Genomic DNA, 21,022 nt, shown 5'->3' with positions numbered 1-21,022 from the left:
GGTAGAGATCTGTAACCAGTAGATGTAAAGGGATCTGTTGCTGACTGTTCAAAATACAGCCAAAAGAAGTAATGTGGGGTCAGGAGGACCAGGAGAAGTGCTGAGCTTACAAAGAAATCAGAGCCTTTTGCTAGTCCATGTGAGGGCTGCCCTGGGATCCCTCTCGCTCCCTTTCCACCCATCTCCCCTCACCCTCTGGTTCAACTTGCCATCTGACTCATTGTGGGAGCTGGCTGATTTTCTGCTCATTTACAACCAACTAACTGCAATCATTTGGTGCCTACAACTCACCAGCAGCATCTGACTGAGGCCCAAACTATTCCTGGTTCAGGTCTCTCGTCACCGATTTTAGGCAAGTGGAATGGACATTCTGACTATTCTGCTCAGATTTTGGGCAGAATCCTGAGGTCATGCCCATCTTATCTGAGGCAGAAGTGATTCAGTAAAGTTTTACAACACTAAAAATGCATCAAGAAATTCAACTCATGCAATTTGCGTTATACTATATTGCAGATACACATAAACATACAGCTTTGAACATGGACAACTCATACCTTGCTTTCTTGTATGTCGTTTCCTACAACAAGCTGAACAGAGCAGCTAGGTTCTAAGTTGGCCCTCTTTGTTGACTGTGAATGTAAAAATAGGATAATCCTTCATTGAAAACATGCTGATACAAATATATGAACAATTTTTAATTACAATAAAGGCTATCAATGTCTAACTGCTATTGCCCAGCTCATTAGGACTAGTTTTATTTTGATGTGATTGTTTTTAAACTTTAGTTCCTTTAGATGGTGATGTTATTAGCTAAAGCTTTTGCCTCACTAGATCATCAAGTGCTTTTTTGTCAACTTACAGATGATACATATTCCAAGGTTTAAAGAAACATAATAATGCTGATTATTAAAGTCCAATACAAATAATGTCATATTGGCTCATATAGATTGGAAATTGAGAGGATAAGTCACATGAGCTGAGCATAAATTGGGGAAAGGACTTTTGCAGGAAATTTTAAAAAAAGTTTCCAGCGTATGAAAAGTTTGTTCAGACAGATTGGCGTGTGGCAAGTTCCACTCGACAGCAGAAAATAATGGAGACAGCAGCTCACCATTACAGTGGAATGCGTGGCTTGAAAGGAGGACTAATTGCTCACAACGGAATAGTAGAAATGTGAACAACTTTGTCCCTTTAATGAATAAGAGCTGGAAATGCTGCTCCTGGAGGTGCTACAAAGGTGGGTGGCCCTGTCAGAGGCTGGACCCCACTCTATGAGTTACATGGAGGGAAGTTACCGACATTGCTAATGTGCTCACTTAGGTTTGTGCAGTCATTGATGGACTGCCTGTAGTGAACCTCCTTCTCACTACAGCCAGATATAAAGAGACCTAATTTGGGAACTGTTGTGTTTGCAAGGATTCACCATGTAAAGACTTTATTAAAAAATCTCTTTTGCACTTAGTCTTTTTCACTGTCCGAACTGGATCACCCACTTTTCTTTCAGGTCGAGGTGGCACATGTCGAACAGAAAACTGATATTCAAGCTTCTGCTCAAAACACTCCTTAGTTGTTTAGGAGTTTCTTGGTGAAGTCAATTGCCATAGTTGCAAAGGTTAACTCTGATTTCCCAAAATCCATTCCCAACAGTTTTTCATAATCTTCCAACAGTGTTGACATAATTGAATACCACGTGATGTCATGGTAGTTTCTCAGAGAACAAATTAAAGCTACTTGGCAAACTGGTGTGCAACATGTAGCAGGTTGGAAACAAGTACCTGATGTTTAATAGTTCTAAGAAAACATCATGGGGTTTTGTAGCTCCAGAAGGGTAGCCCTAGATTTTGGTAGCACTTGGGGGATAGTGGTAATTGGGAATAATGGCATAGGGGTCCTGGAGTTTGACAGCAGTGCAGTTGGAGTGCTGGACATGGTCAGTATGAATAAATGCCCTAATGTGGGGTACAACTCACTGCGTATGCCTGGGGTCTTTTAGCTGTGGTAGGAGAGGTGTCAATGGTCTGAAAGCATTGAGCGTCGGTGTCCTGCGTCTGGCAGCCCTAATTTGTAAGTTTCTAGTAGATCCCCAGATTAAACTAATTGTTTTGGATTTAATGTGATTATGCATTAGATTTAATGTAGTAACATAAAATTACCTTAATGTAGTTTGATTTGTTCTTTTTCTTCACACTGTACTCATTGTTGGTATATTCAAATTGATTTCTCTTGGAGAAAAATAAATTACTTTCATAAGTTTCTAGTTAGACTATGTTTTACAAATTCACCGAGGAACCAAACAACAATTTACAAAGTACACAAAAGTGACACAGCTGCATCCCAAATGTCGGGCGTTTGAATTATGAGGAAAACTGGAGAGACTTGGGCTTTCCAGCAAGAAAAGAAAGCTGACTATATTGAAGTACAGAAGATAGTAAAATCATACAAAAAATGTTCATCTGAAATGCTACTTTAAACAGTGGAGGTAGGACAAGGAGACACAGGTTAAGACATGTTAAATATAACTTCTGGACTAATATCAGATGGTTCTTCCTTACGCAGAGGATGGGTAACACTTGAAATAGATTTCTGGGTGAAGGTGAAAGCTCTGGAATAATTTAAGAAATAGCTAGCTGTAGCAACAGAGGGGAAGGAGTCTAAGTTCTTCTGGATGAATGAATTAAGATGGACTGAATGGCCTTTCTCATCCATAAGTTTCTTGTGGATCCATTTTAACCAATTAATATACTTTTCTCTGCATACTCTTCCTTTACCTTGGATGAATACAAAATGTGTACCTTTCCATTCTCACCTTAACTGACATCCATAACTTTGTTTATGGAAACACTTTTCTTACATACTGGACTTAACAGTTTTTTCTCAATGGGATAGCGTTCATCAATCCTTTCTCAGTTCCTTCCTTTTAATTCATTGTTCATTCCCTGCAAGTTTGTTTTTTTTTAAATATTGGGTCAAATTTTGCTGTAGTGTGCCGTGTTATTTAGGCTTGCAGTTGAGGGCAGAACCATCCCAGATTTGCATTAAGTCCGGTAGTGGACAGATAAAACAATGTTTTACCCCTGGCCGCAATGGTGGCTTTTCATGCCATATCTCCCAAGCCCGCCACATTATTTATGCACTCCCGGGTTGGCTCTCATTCGCCCGCCTGCCATCACCTTGCCGCTTCATCATGCCGGGCACCATATTTAAAGTCCAGCACACCTCTCAGTGCTTCCAGGCCATGATTACTGCAGGGAAGAAGTCCACGACAGGCAAAAAGACCGCAGCCCCAGGTTTAGCAACGCATCACTGGAACACATTTTGGATGCTGTGAAGGCCTGCCATGATGTCCTCTGGCTGCAGGATAGGCATTACAAACAAGGCTTGGGAGGTAGCAGCAGCAGTGGTCAGTGCTGATGCCCTGCAAAAGAGGACAGCCACCCAGTGCCACTACAGGATAAATGGTCTCATCCGTTCCGCCAGGGTAACACATTCTTCTCATCACTCTCAACTCACATTCACAAACCCATCACACACCCACAAGGATCTCACACCTCAACCTTGCTCATACACCCTCACATCTTCATCAGGCTCATGTCCTCTCAAGCTCATGTCCTCATTCCTGCCAATGGCGCCACCCACCACACAAACATTCTATGCACTGCCATGTGTCTTGCTCACGCTCTCTCCATTTATTTTTACGCAGGAGAAGCCTGCTCACATCAGCAGGGAGAGGTCCCAGATTAGGGGTGGAGTGGCCCACATTAGGCCCCTCACACTTTTAGGAGTGTGCCTTCGTGCCAGCTAGCGAGGATGTGGACACTGCCTGTGGCGACAGTAAACACTCACCTGAGGATCCTGCATCATGTCACCCCTCCCTCAATGCAACTGAGTGCTTTCTCTCCTGCTTTTGACTCTGCTGCCATGCACTACTTATCTATACCTAGGTTCACAGGGAGCTCTGCCAAGGGACCAACACCCTCAGCCAGCCAGTCTCTCAGCTCCATCCACGTCCTCATCTGCAGCGAAGAGGACTCCTCTAGTGGAGAGGTGAAAAGAAGCAGCCCGGAAGACACGTCACTGCAGATGGAGCAGCCGGCCCGAGTGATTCTGGATGGAAGAGTGTGTGTGTGGTAGGGTCTTTTGTAGTCTCGTGCAAGCACTCTCCCACCCACGCGGATCCTTCACGTTTCACACTCATCTCAATGTGCTGAGCATTTTGAATGCTGCCTGCTGGGGTTCTCTTTCAGTTGTCCATTGGAGCTGACCTGCATCTACACCCACCCAATGATCATATTCCCATGCAATACCTGATCTCGCCCACGACGACTCTCGTTTCATTTCCTATCTGGACAGAATAGTGCTGATTCGATTTTACTTTCACCCCCTTGTCCTTTACCCTCAGTTACCCATTTCCTTTCCTCCATCACAGTTGACCTCTCTGGCATCACATTTCACCTCCCCTCTGTTACCTTCCAGCCCCAACCCTTTTCCTTTGGGAATGTCCAGGTGAACATGCACATTTCCTTCCTTCCAGAAAATCCCACCCTCATCCACATTTACCTCCCTGACCTCCTCCTTCCCACCCCAGGGTCTGTGTCTGCCTCTGGGTCCCGACCAACCACCTTCTCTCTCCCTTCTTTTGCTATTGTCGAACCCTCACCCTCCCACCCTATGGCCTCACTGTGCCCTTGGTCATTCTCACCCTTCCTCCATATCACACCCACCCTCAGGTCGCTCCTCAGGAGGCAGACATGGACCTATCTAACCCTTCTGGTGCACATTCACCTGCATAACCCATCCTCTGCCGGACCCCTTGACCCCTCTGCACCCCTTCCCCCTTTCACATCCCCCACCACCCCCCCCCCACCCGTTCACATCCCTCACCAGAACCCCTTTCTCCTCACCCCCCTAGTCCTCCCACCCCCACCCCAGACTCCTCCCTCCCTTAGTCCTTCCCCCTTCCTGGCTCCTTCCTCCGATCTTACCTCTTTCACTACCCAGCCCCTCCCCCCTCAAAGTCCTTTCTCCAGCCTTACTCTTACCCCCTCCCTGACTCCTTCCACCTTTACTTCTTCCCCAGGACACCATCGTCTCTCCACACCCCTTCCTTCCCCTAGATACCTTCCCCCCCCTTACACCTACCTCTTCTCACCCGTAACCCCATCCTCCCCCATCTCTCCCTCCCCCTCCCAACACTTTCATTCCTCCCCCTCAATGCCACCCTATCCTGACACATTCATCCCCTCCCAACCTCATCCCATCCTGACACTTTCACTCCCCCACTCCCAACCTCACCCCATCCTGACACTTTCATCACCCCCACTCCCAGCCTCACCCCCCCACAGACACATCTTCCATTCCCAGCCGATTCTAGCCCTTCCTCTCACCCACTTGACCATCATCTGTTGTGAGCATCAATGATGACTATCCAACTTCTGTAAGCTGATTCACAGCAGAGCCATATCCATGAAAATCCACCCAGCATGCCATGGACATTCCTCCAGTGTGCTGTTGGTGTTGGGCTCCAGCATCTTCTGCTCCTCGGATGTCCGCAAGACCCTGTCGGGTAAGTCCCGACTTCTGCATGTCACAGTTGTCAAGATGTGTTCTACGCCAGCGTGTTTTCCCACCGACGTGGGCAGACAATCCAGGGGATAATTCTGGCGGGCAGGGCTAATAATGATATGCTGATGTATTATAATGAGGTTCCTGACATCCGATGGCGGAGAACGTGGCCCGCCATTGGCGGGCTTAACAAACAATCGCAAACTGGTATCATGCCGTCGTGAAACCGTTTGTGGCCCATTGTCCACTCACACCACCGAACACACTCGACATCAGCAGGCACGGAAAATCCCAGCCTGTAAGTTAAGGGTTTAAAAATTTGTGCAAGTGGATAATGACATTCTGAAGACAAGGGGCTATCAGGGATCTTGGTGAATAATGGGATAGTGTATCTCCTTAACCAATGAGATGAAAGCAATTAGAAATAATCAGAGGGAAGATGAGAAAGAGAGCGAATTCAATATGAAATTGCATACAGGAAGAAAAATACCAGAGGGAAAAGAAAAGTTAGATTAAGAGAGAGAGAGAACAGAGATACAGAAAAAAGCAAGGACAAAAAAATAACATTTTAAGTTTCCTAAAACTTCCTTACCAAAATCGCTTCCTTGCCAAAACTTTTTGGTTGATTTACATAATAATGGCCTGCATAATTCATTTTTCAGCAGGCTCTATAATATATTTTAGCTGTGGTTCTCGTGGGTGTTGATTACCAAGTTGCATTTAATCACATATTGCATATTATGGTCATTAATCTCTAAAGATGACGATACTTATTTACTTATGTACTCTCATCACTTGTAAGAAACTACAGTAATTGCTATAATGTTAAATGACTATTTCAGAAGATAAATGTTCCACAAATTAAATCACATTTGGGTAAAATATATTATCGTTTACTTACAGGCAGATGATATGCACTATCCAAATAAACCACCAGCAATGCATTTGATTGGCCTGGAAGAGTCTGCTTCATTGTATATTCCTGTAAATTAGAGGAACAAAGTAGCTTTTTTCTCTTTCATATGACTTTATGGCCTTATTCCTCTAACATGCAAGTTTGAAACTATGAATACTTTTTTTCAATTTTGATCTAATCTATCACATTTAGTAGTTTAAATATGATTTTAACATTTACTTTGAATTGTCAATTTTCTGAGTATTTCATGCAGTGTTAGTTTAATATTGGGGAAGGTTTTCTCTGTGCTCTGTGTTTTTAAGGAATATTAGTGAATTGCTATGTGACTCTCAGTGAGAAGGAAGACATGCTGTTTTATAACATCAGGGGTGTTACCAAGGAAGTTGTAGTAATTATGGTTTTATTTAGTGTGTAATGTACCTTTAAGAATTATACTTGTTAGGCAAGATCACATGATCTGTATTAACCAATAGGAGAGTAGCATGGGCTACTTCAGCAGGCAGTGTAGAGATAGAGTTGGAGTTGAAAGCACACATGTAGTGGCTGCTGAGTATATTGTAAATAAATTTAAAGTTTCCACCCAAGAAGTGTCTGCAGATCAACTCTATCACTAATAGCACAACTCAGCCACCCTGAAACAAACTGGCGATGAGGATAAAACAGGATTGAACAGAAGAAATCAAGTTAAAAAGAAATTGGCACTGTACCTTGCCCAGTGATTGTAAGTAGCAAGCTGTGTTAGAATTGAACAAGTTATCCCCTCTCAAAAAGCCACAATTTTTGAGAATTGATCCTTTTGATGATTGGTCTCAATATATAGAACACCTCATGTTCTTTTTTCAATGAATGAGATTACGGGGGAAAGAGGCGAGCAACCCTCTTGAGTACTTGTGGGAGCAAAACCTACAGTCTGATTCGAAGTTTGAAGGCACCTAGTGCCTCAGAAGAATTTTGACGAATTGGTGGACCTTGTGAAGGGTCACTTTCAACCAAAGCCCTCAGAGGTTCAGGCTTAATTCGCGAAATAGAGCCCTGGATGAGACAATTCCATGCTACATAGCAAACTTGAAGCAGCTAATAGAACATTGAGAGTTTGATATGACTCTGAACAACATGCTCAGATATCGTTTAATTTGTGGTGTGAAAGAGGACTCCATTCAGAAAAGATTATTGTCCGAAGTGCATCTGGATTTCAAGAAGGCACTGGAGATAGTGCTGCCCATGAAAAGCACAGTAAGAGATTCAAAAGCAATACAGGCTGCGCAAAATGGCACCATCCTCCACATTGGGCGGGAAACCTCAACCGAAAGAGGTGCGAGAAAGCAAAACTCTGCCGAGAAGCAGGCCCCCTTGCCAAAGAATTAAGGAAAATAACTTAGCAGCGAAATCAAAGAATAATTTTAATGGAGGTGGAAACAGTCTTTTAGTGATTGGCAGTTTAAAACAAATCAAATGCTACTATTGTCATAGCAATGGACATATGATGAGACAATGCAAGGAAAGATTCAAGCAGGCTTGTAAACAAAAGAAGAAGCCCAATGAAACCTACAAAGTAGAAGATCCTGAAACAACAAATTCAGGCATTTACTCATTGTTTTATACTGAAAGTTGGAAAACAGAACCAATATTTGTCACAGTGAAAGTAAATGGCAAACCTGTTAGAATAGAATTGGACATGGGAGTTCTCAATGCAGTAACTGGGGAACATACCTTCAGATACTTGAATAATGGTGAACATCAATTAAGTTTAGAACAAACAAATGCCAAGCTTTAAATATATACGGGTGAAGACATTCAAGTAAAAAGCATAAGCAAAGTAACTATCCATTATAGAAACCAATAGGCAAAGCTACCCTTGGTGGTAGGTGAATAGGCAAGCCTCCTGGGGCAAAATTGGTTAAAGGAGATTAAGTTAGAATGGGCTGAAATTTTCCATTTGAGAGCAATTGGGCTACCAGAGCTACTTAGAAAGGACACCATCCTCTTTAAGGACAAACTAAGGAAAATCCAGGACCTGCAGGCCAAGGTTCATGTGGCTCTCGAAACAACCCCTTGCTTCATGAAGGTGAGACTGGTATCATAAGCCCTGCGAGAAAAAGTTGACATTGAACTGAACAAACTAGAGAAACTGGACATTATACAACCTGTTCAGTTCTCAAAACGGGCAGCACCCATAGTCCCCACCCTTAAACCCGACCAAAGCGTCTGAATTTGTGGAGACTACAAACTGACGGTTAATAAAGTCGCTAAACTAGACAGGCACCCGATTCCAAAAATTGAAGACCTGTATGTCAAGTTGGAGGAGGGACAATGTACACAAAGTTTAACATGAGTCATGCTTCTCAATAATTAGAGTTGGATAATGCCTCCCGGGAATTTGTTACATTAATACCCACATAGAGTTGTACCAATATACACATCTGCCTTTTGGTGTCTCCTCCGCTTGTGCCATCTTTCAGAGCACAATGGAAAGCTTACTGCAGGGGCTGCCCCAGGCTGTAGTCTATTTAGAAGATGAATTAGTGACAGAATTCACTGAAAAAGAGCATCTGGCAAACTTAGAAGAGGTCTTAAAACGTTTCTTGCAAGCTGGAGTGCATTTAAAAAAAGAAAAGTGCACGTTCCAAGCGAAGAAGGTAATCTATTTGGGTCACCGGGTAGATTCACAGGGCCCCCACCAAGTTAAGGACAATGTGAGAGCCATAAGAATGGCACCTGCGCCAAAGAATACCTCAGAGCTCAAATCATTCCAAGGAATGATAAACTATTATGGGCGGTCCTTACCCAATTTGTCTACAGAGCTGCCCCCCCTGCATTCTCTACTGAAAAAGAACCAACATTGGCCTTGAGAGGTGGCCCAAAAAGAAGCTTTCATAAAGGTGAAACACAATTGTTGCACTCGTCCAATCTAATAGTGCAATATGACTAGATGAAAGAATTGGTGCTGACATGTGACACATCTCCCTACGAGGTGGGAGCAGTGCTCTCTCATCGGATGGACAATGGCACAGAACGGCCAATAGGATACGTATCAAGAACGCTCACTACAGTGGGAAAGGGATGCTCACAGATAGAAAGAGAAGGCCTGTCCGTCATCTTTGGTGTCAAGAAATTTCACCAGTACGTACACAGCCCTCATTTTACAATCATTTCAGACCACAAACCATTGCTAAGAATGTTTAGTCAGGACTAGGCTAGATCACCTATAGCCTCAGCAACGATGGGCTTTAATTCTGGCAGCATACGAATACACTTTCATACATAGGCCTGGCAATCAAATCACAAATGCCGGTGCCCTCAGTTGTTTGCCTTTATAAGAAAATGATGAGCATGTCCCAGTTCCACAGGAACTTGTTTTACTGTCGCTGGTACGATACTTGACAGATCAGAGACAGGACAAGTTGGGGCCCGATCCTAACTCAAGCACGAGATCAAGTGCTACATGGTTGGTCACAGGAGCCTGTATCTGATGAAATGAAACTGTACTTCAACCGAAGACATAAAATAACCAGCCAAGATGGCATCTTATTGTGGGGTGCATAAGTGATAGTTCCTCCAAAGGAAAGGGAGCCACTTTTAATTGAACTACACAGTGCCCATCCAGGAATTTCCTGAATGAAGACCATAGCGTGCAGCTATCTATCGTGGCTTGGAATGAATGGTGAAATCGAGAGTTTATTGAAGCACTGTGTGCAATATCAGCAACTGCAAAAGCTACCAGCGATAGCTCCATTACACCAGTGGGAGTAGCCAGGTAGACCCTGGGTGCGGTTACACATTGACTACATTGGACCTTTCCTGAGAACGATACTTCTGCTCATTGTCGATGCACACTCAGAATGGTTGGACAAAAATGAGGTGAAGTCACCAACGTTGGCCGCTACAACTGAGAAACTACGCCAGTTTTGCCATTCACAGACTACCAGTAGTCGTTTCCGATAATGACACGGCATTTACGAGTGCTGAGTTTCAATGGTTTATCAGTCTCAATGGTATCACTCATGTGAAAACTGCACCATGCCACCCTTCCTCAAAGGAACGTTCAAACGTTCAGGGCAGGCATGATAAATCTGACTAGTGATTCCTTGGCAACCAAGCTAGCACACTTTTTTTTCATTACAGGACTACCCCTCACACAACAACAGGTATCACACCAGCAGCGTTATTGTTGAAACGCTATCTCAGGATGAGATTGAGCTTAATAATGTCGAATGTAGAGGGAAAGTTGGAAAGGAGTCAGGGAAGCCAGAAAACCAAACATGACTGGCATAATCGCAAAAGGAAATTTACCGTGGGAGAGCCGGTATACATAAAAAAAACTTCAGGGAAGGACCAAAGTGGTTACTGGGTGAAATAAGTGTGGTGACTGGACCTCTATCTTACCATGTGGAGGTGGAAAGCTGGATCATTTTTAAATATGTGGACCATTTAAGGAAGAGAGAGACAAATCACCAAGATTTGGTTCCACCAGTGATCATGACCAGGTCTGTGTTTCATGTTGAAGCTACTCAACCCAGGACTGAAATGTTTGATGTGCCTGTAAAAGTTGAGGATACAGAACTGCAAGTGCCCACCGAAGCACCTACTGTTCAGGCAACTCCGGAAAAGGAGGTTCCTGACAAAGAATCTGAAGTTGCGGAGTTGCGATGTTCCACATGTACCAGGAAACCACCTGAAAGACTGAGCTTGTAAATCCCTTACCCAGTGTAAATATTATATCTTGAAAAATATGTACTTGTAAATATAATATATATAGATGAGTTTAAGGGGAAGGAATGTAGTAATTATGGTTTTATTTAGTGTAATATACCTTTAAGAATAATACTTGTTAGGCAAGATCACATGATCTATAGTAACCAATAGGTGAGTAGCGCAGGCTACCTCAGCAGGCAGTGTAGAGTTAGAGTTGAATGCATGTGTGTTGATCTGCTGCTGAGTATGTTGTAAATAAACTTAAAGTTTCCACCCAAGAAGTGTCTGCAGATCAATCTATCATTAATAGCACAACTCGGCCACCCTACAGAAGTGTGACAGGAAAAATATTCCAAAAAGTCGCTGTGACAATTAAAGAAAATGTGCACTGTACACGATACTTTTTTTGATAATGATGTTTGTCATTTTGTGCACACAAATCTCCATTGTGTCAATTCATGTTCATGCTGTTTGAAACATACCATGGGTTCTTTTTCTAGATCAGTGACCAAGGATAGCCATTCAAGCTTTAGTTGTACTTTTCCATGTTCCACATCATTCAGAGGAAACCACTGTAACAGGCAAAATGTTTGAGTTATGGCAATGGCTACAGGACACAGTAATATGAAACTGTGAAATGGCATATAATGAATCTGCATTAAAGATAGACTAACTCTCATTCATGCTATCAATAATCTGATCCTTGACCCTAACATATCAGTACAATCATATGTAAATGGTTCTCTTTTGGCAAGTTTCAAAGGAAATTGATTAATTTTTCTTCCTTACAAGTAATGAAGAGAAGTTAGTTTTACAATATTTTAGTGTCAAATTATTCATGAAGAACAGTTTTAAATGTCAGTATGATTCAAAAATACTATCCTGCTTCCATTATTATTTGCAAATAGTCCACATCCAGACTCTAGAAATTAAAGGTAAGAGATTTCTATTCATCTAACAGACATGTCTGAGGAAAACATTATAAGATCAACATTGATGAAGAGTCTTGAATTTAACTAAATAGGAACGTTAATATTAACCACTCTACCAAGCAGCTCCAGGTAGTTCCATTTTACCAGCTTAAAATTGCTCCCTCAGATCCTTGCTAATAGTCAATGCCACAAAAAAAGAGAAATCAGATGGAAAGTTGCAGTAGAATAATGCAAAAAACTTCTGGCAATGAATTTATACACTCCTGAGCAAGGTAACTTGTTTTATTTTATTTTATCTTACAATGCAGCTAAGGAGCATTTTGATCATAAGATCATAAGAAATGAGGAGGAGTAGGCCAAAGGGTCCATCGAGCCTGCTCCACAATTCAATAAGATTCAGGCTGATCTGGTTGTGGTCTTAACTCCACGCTCCTGTCCCATAACACTCAAGTCCTTTGTCAATCAAAAATCTGTCTTGCTCAGGCTTGAATACATTCAATGACCCAGCCTCCACTGGGCTCTGTAGAAGAGATTTCCAAACACTAATGAATACCTGACAGAATAAATTCCTCCTCATCTCAGTCTTAAATGGGAGATCCATTATTTTTAAACTGTGTCCCCTAGTTTTAGATTCCCCAACAAAAGGAAACAGCCTCCCAGTATCTACCTGTCAACACCCCCCTCAGAATCTTATGTGTTTCAATAAGATCACAAATGAGATCACTCCAGTGAGCATAGGCCCAACCTTTTCAATCTTTCCTCATAAGACAATCCCTTATGCCCAAGAATCAGCTTAGTGAACCTTCCCTTGAACTGCTTCCAATGCAACAAGGAGGCATAAATGGGTCTTTTTCTGGTTAGCAAGATGTAATGAGTAATATGCCACAGGAATCAGTGCTGGAGCCTCAACTTTATCTAATTTATATAAATGACTTGGATGAAGAGACCAAATGTGGGGTTGATAAATTTGCTGATGGCACAAAGATAGGTAGGATAATAAGATGTGAAGAGGGCAAAAGGAGGCTGCAAAGGAATATAGTTAGGTTCAGTGAGTGGGCAAAGACCTGCAAATGGAATATAATGTGGGAAAGTGGGAAATTGTCCATTTTGGCAGGAAAAATAAAGATGCATATTATCAAAATGGTGAGAACTTGCAGAGTTCTGAGATGCAGTAGATCCAGGGGTCTTAGTGCATGAATCGCAAAATGCTAGTATGCAGGCACAGCAAGTAGGAAAGCTAATAGAATGTTATCATTTATTGTGAGGGGAATTGAAACAAAAGTAGGGAGGTTATGCTTCAGTTATACAGCGCATTAATGAGACCAAACCTCAAGTGCCATGTACAGTACTGGTTTCCTTAGTTAAGGAAGGATGTAAATGCGTTGGAATCAGTTTAGAGAGGGTTTACTAAACTAATATCTGGATTGGGCAGATTGTCTTATGGGGAAAGGTTGGACAGGCTAGGCCTATATCCACTGCAGTTTAGAAGAGCAAGAGCCGATTTGATTGAGACATATAGGGCAGAATTTTCCCCCCATCGGGGGGGAAGTTGAAGAGTGGGCACATGGAGGTGCGCCTCAGATCGGTGCCCACAATCGAGGGCATGCCATTTTGTGGGTGGTCCAATTAAGGCCCACCCGGTGTGATGTCCACACGGAAGCGCTATGCGTTCCCTGTGCGGGCAGGGGGAATCCCTAAACTCGAGAGCACGCTCTCATGGATGAGGTTTCATGCTTTTACTAATGCCCACCAGGACTCCTGGCTTGCCCACCAACCTTAAGGTTGAATGGGCAGGTCCATTAATTACTTTAATGACTGTCAATGACCTCAATTGGCCATTGACAGTTGGTGGGCACACAGCTGATTTTGCTGAGCCCCCACCTACCTGAAAATGTAAATGGGACGTGGTGTCATCAGGAGTTCATGGCTGATCTGTTTGTATCTCTAATTCCACATTCCCATCTTCCCCCAATAAACTTTGATTCCCTTGCCTGACAAGAATCTTTCTACTGCCGTCTTAAAGATTTTCAATGAGTCTGCCCCCACCGCCTTCTACAGCAGAGAATTCCAAAGTCGCAGAGCCCTCAGAGAAAAAAAATTCTCATCTCTGTCCTAAAAGGGTGACTCCTAATTTTAAAACAGTGCCCTCTAGTTCTAGACTTACCCACAAGAGGAAACATCATTTCCGCATCCACCTAGTCAAGACCGTTCAGGAACTTATATACTTCAATCAAGTCACGCCTCACTCTTCTAATCTTCAGTGGAAACAAGCCCAGCCTGTCCAACCTATCCTCAAGACAACCCAATTATTCCAGGTATCGAACCAGTAAGCCTCCTCTGAACCGCCTCTAATGCATTCACATCCTTTATTAAATAAGGAGACTAAAACTTCACATAGTATTCACAATGTGGTCTCACCAAAGCCCTGTACAGCTGAAGCATGACATCCTTACTTTTATGTTCAATTTCTCTCATAATAAAGGACAGCATTCCATTAGCTTTCTTAACTACTTGTTGTACCTGCATACTAACTTTTTGTGACTCATGCACTAGAACACCTACATTCCTCTCCACCTTGGAATTCTGCAGTCTTTCTCCATTTAAGTAACACATTTTTTTGTTCTTCCTGCCAAAGTGAACAACTTCAAATTTTCCCATATTATACTCCATCTGCCAGATTTTTGCTCATTCACTCAACCTATATACATCTGCAACCTTCTTATATCCTCTTCACAATATATTTTCCTACCTATCTTGTCATCTGCAAGTTTAGCTACCATGCCTTTGTTCCCCTCATCTAAGTCATTGATGTAAACTGCAAAAAGTTGAGGCCTCAGCACAGACCCCTGCAGGATCCAGTCAATATATCCTGCCAATCAGAAAACGACCCATTTGTGCATAGTCTCAGTTTTCTGCCAGCCAGCCAACCAGCCAATCTTCTATTCATGCTAATATGTTACCCCCTATACCATGAGCTTTTATGTTCTACAATAACCTTTGATGTGGTGCCTTATCAAATGCCATCTGGAAATCAAGTACAGTACGTCTACAGGCTCCCCTTTATCCATGATGCAAATTACTCCTTCAAAAGGACTCCAGTAAATTGGTTAAATATCATTTCCCTTTCACAAAACCACACTGACTCTTCCTGCTTACCTTGAGTTTTTCTAAGTGTCCTGCTATGATTGATTCTAGCACCTTCGCCACGACAGACATCAAGCTAACTGGCCTATAGTTTCCTGTTTTCTGCCTCCCTCCATTCTTGAATAGAGGGGTTAGATTTGCTACTTTCCAATCTAATGGAACCTTTCCAGAATGTGGAATTTTGGAAAATTAACACCAAAGCACCGACAACCTCGTTAACCACCTCTTTCAAAGACCCTAGGATGAAGTCCATCAGGACCCGGAGACTTGTTAGCCCGCAGCTCCAACAGTTTGCTCAGTAAGGCTTTCCTAGTGATTGTAATTTCACCAAGTTCCCCTCTCCCTTCCACTTCTTGATTTACAGCTATTACTGGAATGTTTTTTGTACCCTTTATAGTGAAGTCAGAAGCAAAATATTTGTTCATTTCATCCGCCATTTCCTTATTATCTCCAAATAACTCCCCACTCTCACACTGTAGAGGAGCAACCCTTACTTTACTTACTCTTTCCCTTCTTAAATACCTGAAGCAGCTCTTGTTATCCATTTTACATTTCTAGCTAACTTCCTCTCATACTCTAATTTCTTTCTCCTGATTAACATTTTAGTCATTTTCTGCTGTTCTTTATATTCTGACCTGTCCTCTGACCTGCCACTCATCTTTGCGCAGTTGTATGCTTTTTCCTTAAGTTTGATGCTTTCCTTAGCTTCTTTACTTAACCACAGGTGGTGGGTCCTCCCCTTATAGTAATAATGTAATTATTCTGAATATTCTGAAATATCCACTTAAATGTCTGCCACTGCTTCTCTATTGATCTATCCTCTAGCCTAGTATTCCTGTTCACTTCAGCTAGCTCAGCTCTCATGCCCACATAGTTGCCCTTATTTAAGTTTAAAATACTAGTAAGAACATAAGAAATAGGAACATGAGTGGACCATTCGGCCCCTCATGGCTGATCTTATGGTGTTTCGATTTCCACATTTCCATCTAATCCCGAAAACCTTTGATTCCCTTACCTAACAAGAATCTATCTACCTCTGCCTTAGTTTAGACCCACTCTCTTTCAAACTGGATGTAAAATTCAATCATTATGGTCACTGCTACTAGGATGCCTTTACTCTGAGGTCATTAATTAAACCAGTCACATTACACCATGCCAAGTCTAATATAACCTGCTCTCTGGTTGGTTCCAAAACATGCTGCTCTAAGAAACTCTCTCGAAAACACTCCATGAACTCTTCATCCAGGCTACTACTGCCATTCTGATTTTTCCAATTTATACGTAGATTAAAATCACCCATGATTATTGCTGTCCCCTTATCAAAAGCACCCAATATTTATTTTTGTATACTTTGTCCTACATTGTGGTTATTGTTAGGGGACCTGCAGACCATTCCCACTAGTGACTTCTTCCCCCTGCTATTCCTCATCTCCACCCAAATCGATTCTACATCCAGATCTTCTGAACCAAGGTCATCTCCAACTATTGCACCAGTGCCATCTTTGATTAACAGTGCTACCCCTCCACCTTTACCTAGCTTCCGGTTCTTCTGGAATTTCATAAAGCCTTCAATTCGTCATCCTGCAGGCATATCTCCATAATGGCTAACAGATCATATTTATTTACTTCAATTCATTTACTTTGTTATGAATACTGCATTCAGATGCAGAGCCTTTAGTTTTGCCTTTTTGTTATCTTTGTAACATGTAGTCTTGACTATTGATGCATTCTTAGTTCTTTTCTCTTTCCCTTTCTGCCATTCTCTGACTGTAATTTCCCATATCACTATTTTGCTCTCCTGCTTTGAATCTACCTCATAATTTGCAACATCTACCCAAGCTTGATCCTTCAGCCTCGTTGTTTAATTTAAAGCCCTCTCCACTTCCTTAATTATGCAGTTCGCCAGAAAACTGGTTCCAGCACGGTTCACGTGTAGACTGTCCCAATGGTACAGCTCCCACTTTCCCCAGTACTGATGCTAGTGCCCCACGAATCGGAACCCACTTCTCCCACACCAGACTTTGAGCCACGATTTCATGTCTCTAATATTATTTGTCCCATGCCAATTTGCACATGGCTCAGGTAATAATCCAGAGATTATTACCTTTGAGGGTCTGCTTTTTAATTTGTTGCCTAGCTCCTCAAACTGACTATGCAGAACCTCTTTCCTAGTCTGCCTATGTCACTGGTACCTGCATGGATCACAACAACTGGATCCTCCCCCTCCCATTGCAAGTTCCTCTCAAGCCCTGGCACCAGACAGGCAACATAGCCACCTGGACTCTCGCTCATTGCTGCACAAAACAGTGTCAATCCCCCTCACTATACAGTCCCTTACAGTCACTACATTCCTATTTGCTCCCCCAGCTTGAACGGTTTCCTTTACCATGGTGCCATGGCCAGCCTGCTTGTCCACCTTGCAAACCACACCTTCGTCCATATAAGTTTTGAGCGCCTCAAACCTGATTCACAATTGCAAAGTCTGAGGCTCCTCCACTCCTGTTTGCTCAGTCCCTTTACCTGCCTCATTCACGGTCACATCCTTCCGTCCCTCACTGCTGGCCTAGACAGACGACTCTATTCTAAGTGGTGTGACTGTCTTCTAAAACAAAGTGTGCCGGCACCGGATTTTCAGGTCACCGGGCAGGTGCACCCGGGAAACAGTCCGCCGCCCGCGATCGACCCTCAACCATGATTTTACACTGGCTGGCCAATTAATGGGGGAGTACATACTGAAAGCTCTCTGAGGGCACAGAGCTGCCTCGGGGAGCTGAAGAATTGGACATACACAAATAAAGATTTTTAGAAATGACATAAACATGTCCCCACATGTGACCCATGAAGAGGAACATTATAAAAATGCTGTTAAAAATTTTTTATTGGATTTTTATCTACCGTTGAAAACCTCATCCCACCCGTGGAGGAGATTTTGTAAAAATACAACGGGTAACGAAAAATAGAAATAAATTAACGAAGGGCGTTAATAGGCCTCTTAATTGTCGGCAGGCCACTGCCGACTTCAGCGTGTGCCCGCCAACTGAAATATCGTGTGAGTGTGTGATGACGTTGGGATGCTGGCCCAACGTCATCACACGTGATTTTAGGCATGTGGCCACCCACGGGGCGTAAAATCCTGCCCTAGTTATTTCTCCCCCTCCCTTATGTTGTGCAATGTCTACAGTTCAACTTCCAGATCAATAATCCTGATCCAGAATTCCTCTATCTGCTTACACTTTCTGCAGAAATCTTTGTCCTGGATCGCCTTGGCATCTAAAAATTCCCCACATTCCACGGCTGCAACATAATACCTGTCCTGCCATTGTTACTTAAGTTAAGTTAATTCAATTGCTTTCTTAATTAATTCAGAATAATTACTATGTATACTGCAATTTACTGTGCTTACTAAATGCAAGTGCCATCCATAAATAAAACTAAAGATTATACCATTCTTAATTGCATTAACATAGAAGCTAGGAGGAGTAGACCATTCGGCCCTTTGAGCCTGCTCTGCCATTCAATATGATCATGGCTGATCCTCTATCTCAACACCATATTCCCGCTTTCTCTCCATACTGCTTGATGCCCCTCACATTCACAAAATTATCAATTTCTTTCTGGAATATACTCAGTGGCCCAGCATCCACAGCCTTTTGTGATAGAGAATGCCACAGGTTGACCACCTTCTGAGTGAAGAAATCTTTCCTCATCTCGTCCTAAATGGCCTGCCCTGTATCCTGAGACTCTGACCCCTGGTTCTAGATTCCCCAGCCAGGGAAAACATCCTCCCTGCATCTTGTCCATCTAGCCCTGTTAGAATTTTATACATTTCAATCAGATACCATCTCATTCTTCTAAACTCTGGTGAATACAGGCCTAGTCGAACCAATCTCTCCTCATACAACAGTCCTGGCATCCCTGGTATCAGCTTAGTGATCCTTCGCTGCACTCCCTCCTTCTATGGCAAGTATATCCTTTCTTAGGTAGGGAGACCAAAACTGCACACAATACTCCAGGTGTGGTCTCACCAAGGCCCTGTATAACTGCAGTAAGACATCCCTACTTCTGAACTCAAATCTTCTCACAATGAAGGCCAACATACCATTTGCCTTCCGAATTGCTTGCTGCACCTGTCTGTTTACTTTCATTGACTGGTGTACAAGGACACCCAGATCTCTTTGTACATCCATATTTCCTAATGTATCACCATTTAAATAACACTCTGCCTTTTTGGTTTTCACACCTAAATGTATAATTTCCCATTTATCCACATTATACTGCATCTGCATGCGTTTTAGGTATTTATTTTAATTATTTTATTTCATCACTTTCATTTTAATTATTTTATATTTATTTTTATTTTATTTTAGCTTTAGTTCTTGTTATTTAAAGGTCACCTTAATTCCTGTGTCCTAACTTGGCGATTACCACACTGCCCCTTACACCAAGCAATTACGGCCAATCAATTTACTAGTTTCCTGTGATGTCACAGTTGTTTTTTTTACTCAGTTTCTTCAACAACTGAGATGCCGCTGACTCCCGACTGCCTCTGTTCAGCTCTCAGGTAGGAAAAAGCCAGAGAATCTTTGGAACTCCCTTCCTCAAAAGGCAGAGGAAGCAGAGTCTTTGAATATTTTTAAGGCAGAGGTAGAAAGATTGTTAAGCAAGGGGGTGAAAGGTTATTTTGGGACAGGCGAGAACATTGGGTTGAAGTTACAACCAGGTCAGCCATGATCTCATTGAATGGCGGAGCAGGCCCGAAGGGTCCAGTGGCCTACTCCTGCTCCTAATTTGTATGTTCTTATGAGACCAAAACTGCAGTACTCTAGATGTGAGCAATGCTCTGTATATAAGTAGCAAGACTTCCCTATTTTTATACTCCATCCCCCTTGCAATAAAGGCCAATGTTCCACATTTGCCTTCCTCATTACTTCCTGTACCTGCATGTTAAGTTCTTATGCTTCATGTACAAGGACACCCAGATTCCTCTATACTGCAGCACTTTTCAGTCTTTCTCTATTTAAATAATCTATTTTTCTGTTCTTCCTGCCAAAGTAGACAACCTCACATTTTCCCACATAATAATACTCCATCTGTCAATTTTTTGCCCACTCATTAAACTTGAGTGCACAGCATTTAGTATCTTGTTGATATTTGCAACACTTCTGCACAAAATAGTTAAGGCTAATAAAAACCATTGCCCAGTATTTTAGACTATACACAAAAGCTAAGCAAACTTTTTTAAAAAGAGTATTAAAGGTACGCTTTGGTTATGTGAAAAGCAAAGATCCACGCTTTCATTCCTTTTCAGATATAAAATTAAACAATTTTACACTCTTTTTCAGACATAAAATGGGATTCTTATCTAGAGCATTCAGAAGTGTAAAAATATCACAATTGGACTGTATCACAATTAAAAGGAAGTGAAAGCTTGGCCTGTTCTACTTATCTACCAAAATGCGTGCAATCTATAATGGGTTTTTATTGGGAGTTATTTTCAAAACCTAAATACCAGTATTTGATGAAAAGGTATGCATCTGCTATAGATCAACTAGCTGCTGTAACCTTATTCCATCTAAACTGTACCATCAAGGCTGCAGTTTCTAAAGTACTTACCTCATCCACAACTCTGTCTGTCATCACTTTTCCAAGGTCTATAACGAGGCTGTATATCAGAATATAAAATAAATGACTACAAGTCAAGATATACGTAGGTTAATACTACAGACTTCGGCATAAACCTCAAAGTTACACTTTGAATCGGTAGAATAGCAATTAC

General features: G+C 42.2%; 1 protein-coding gene across 3 annotated transcripts in view; it reads right to left on the bottom strand.

Annotated features, from left to right (window-relative positions):
* The window catches only part of LOC121284785 (extended synaptotagmin-3-like), a 137,078-nt gene that overhangs the window by 17,170 nt on the left and 98,886 nt on the right, over positions 1–21,022 (bottom strand). For all 3 annotated transcript variants that reach the window (XM_041200434.1, XM_041200435.1, XM_041200436.1), the window contains 5 exons: positions 20,860–20,908; positions 11,653–11,742; positions 6,464–6,544; positions 2,154–2,222; positions 555–629 (listed from right to left, as the gene is read on the bottom strand). In XM_041200434.1, the coding sequence (XP_041056368.1) occupies positions 555–629; positions 2,154–2,222; positions 6,464–6,544; positions 11,653–11,742; positions 20,860–20,908 (364 nt within the window). The remainder of the gene's footprint in view (positions 1–554; positions 630–2,153; positions 2,223–6,463; positions 6,545–11,652; positions 11,743–20,859; positions 20,909–21,022) is intronic.

The sequence above is a fragment of the Carcharodon carcharias genome, chromosome 12, assembly GCF_017639515.1.
Source record: "Carcharodon carcharias isolate sCarCar2 chromosome 12, sCarCar2.pri, whole genome shotgun sequence".
Lineage (NCBI taxonomy): Eukaryota > Metazoa > Chordata > Chondrichthyes > Lamniformes > Lamnidae > Carcharodon > Carcharodon carcharias.
This window is presented reverse-complemented; position numbering and strand designations above follow the sequence as displayed.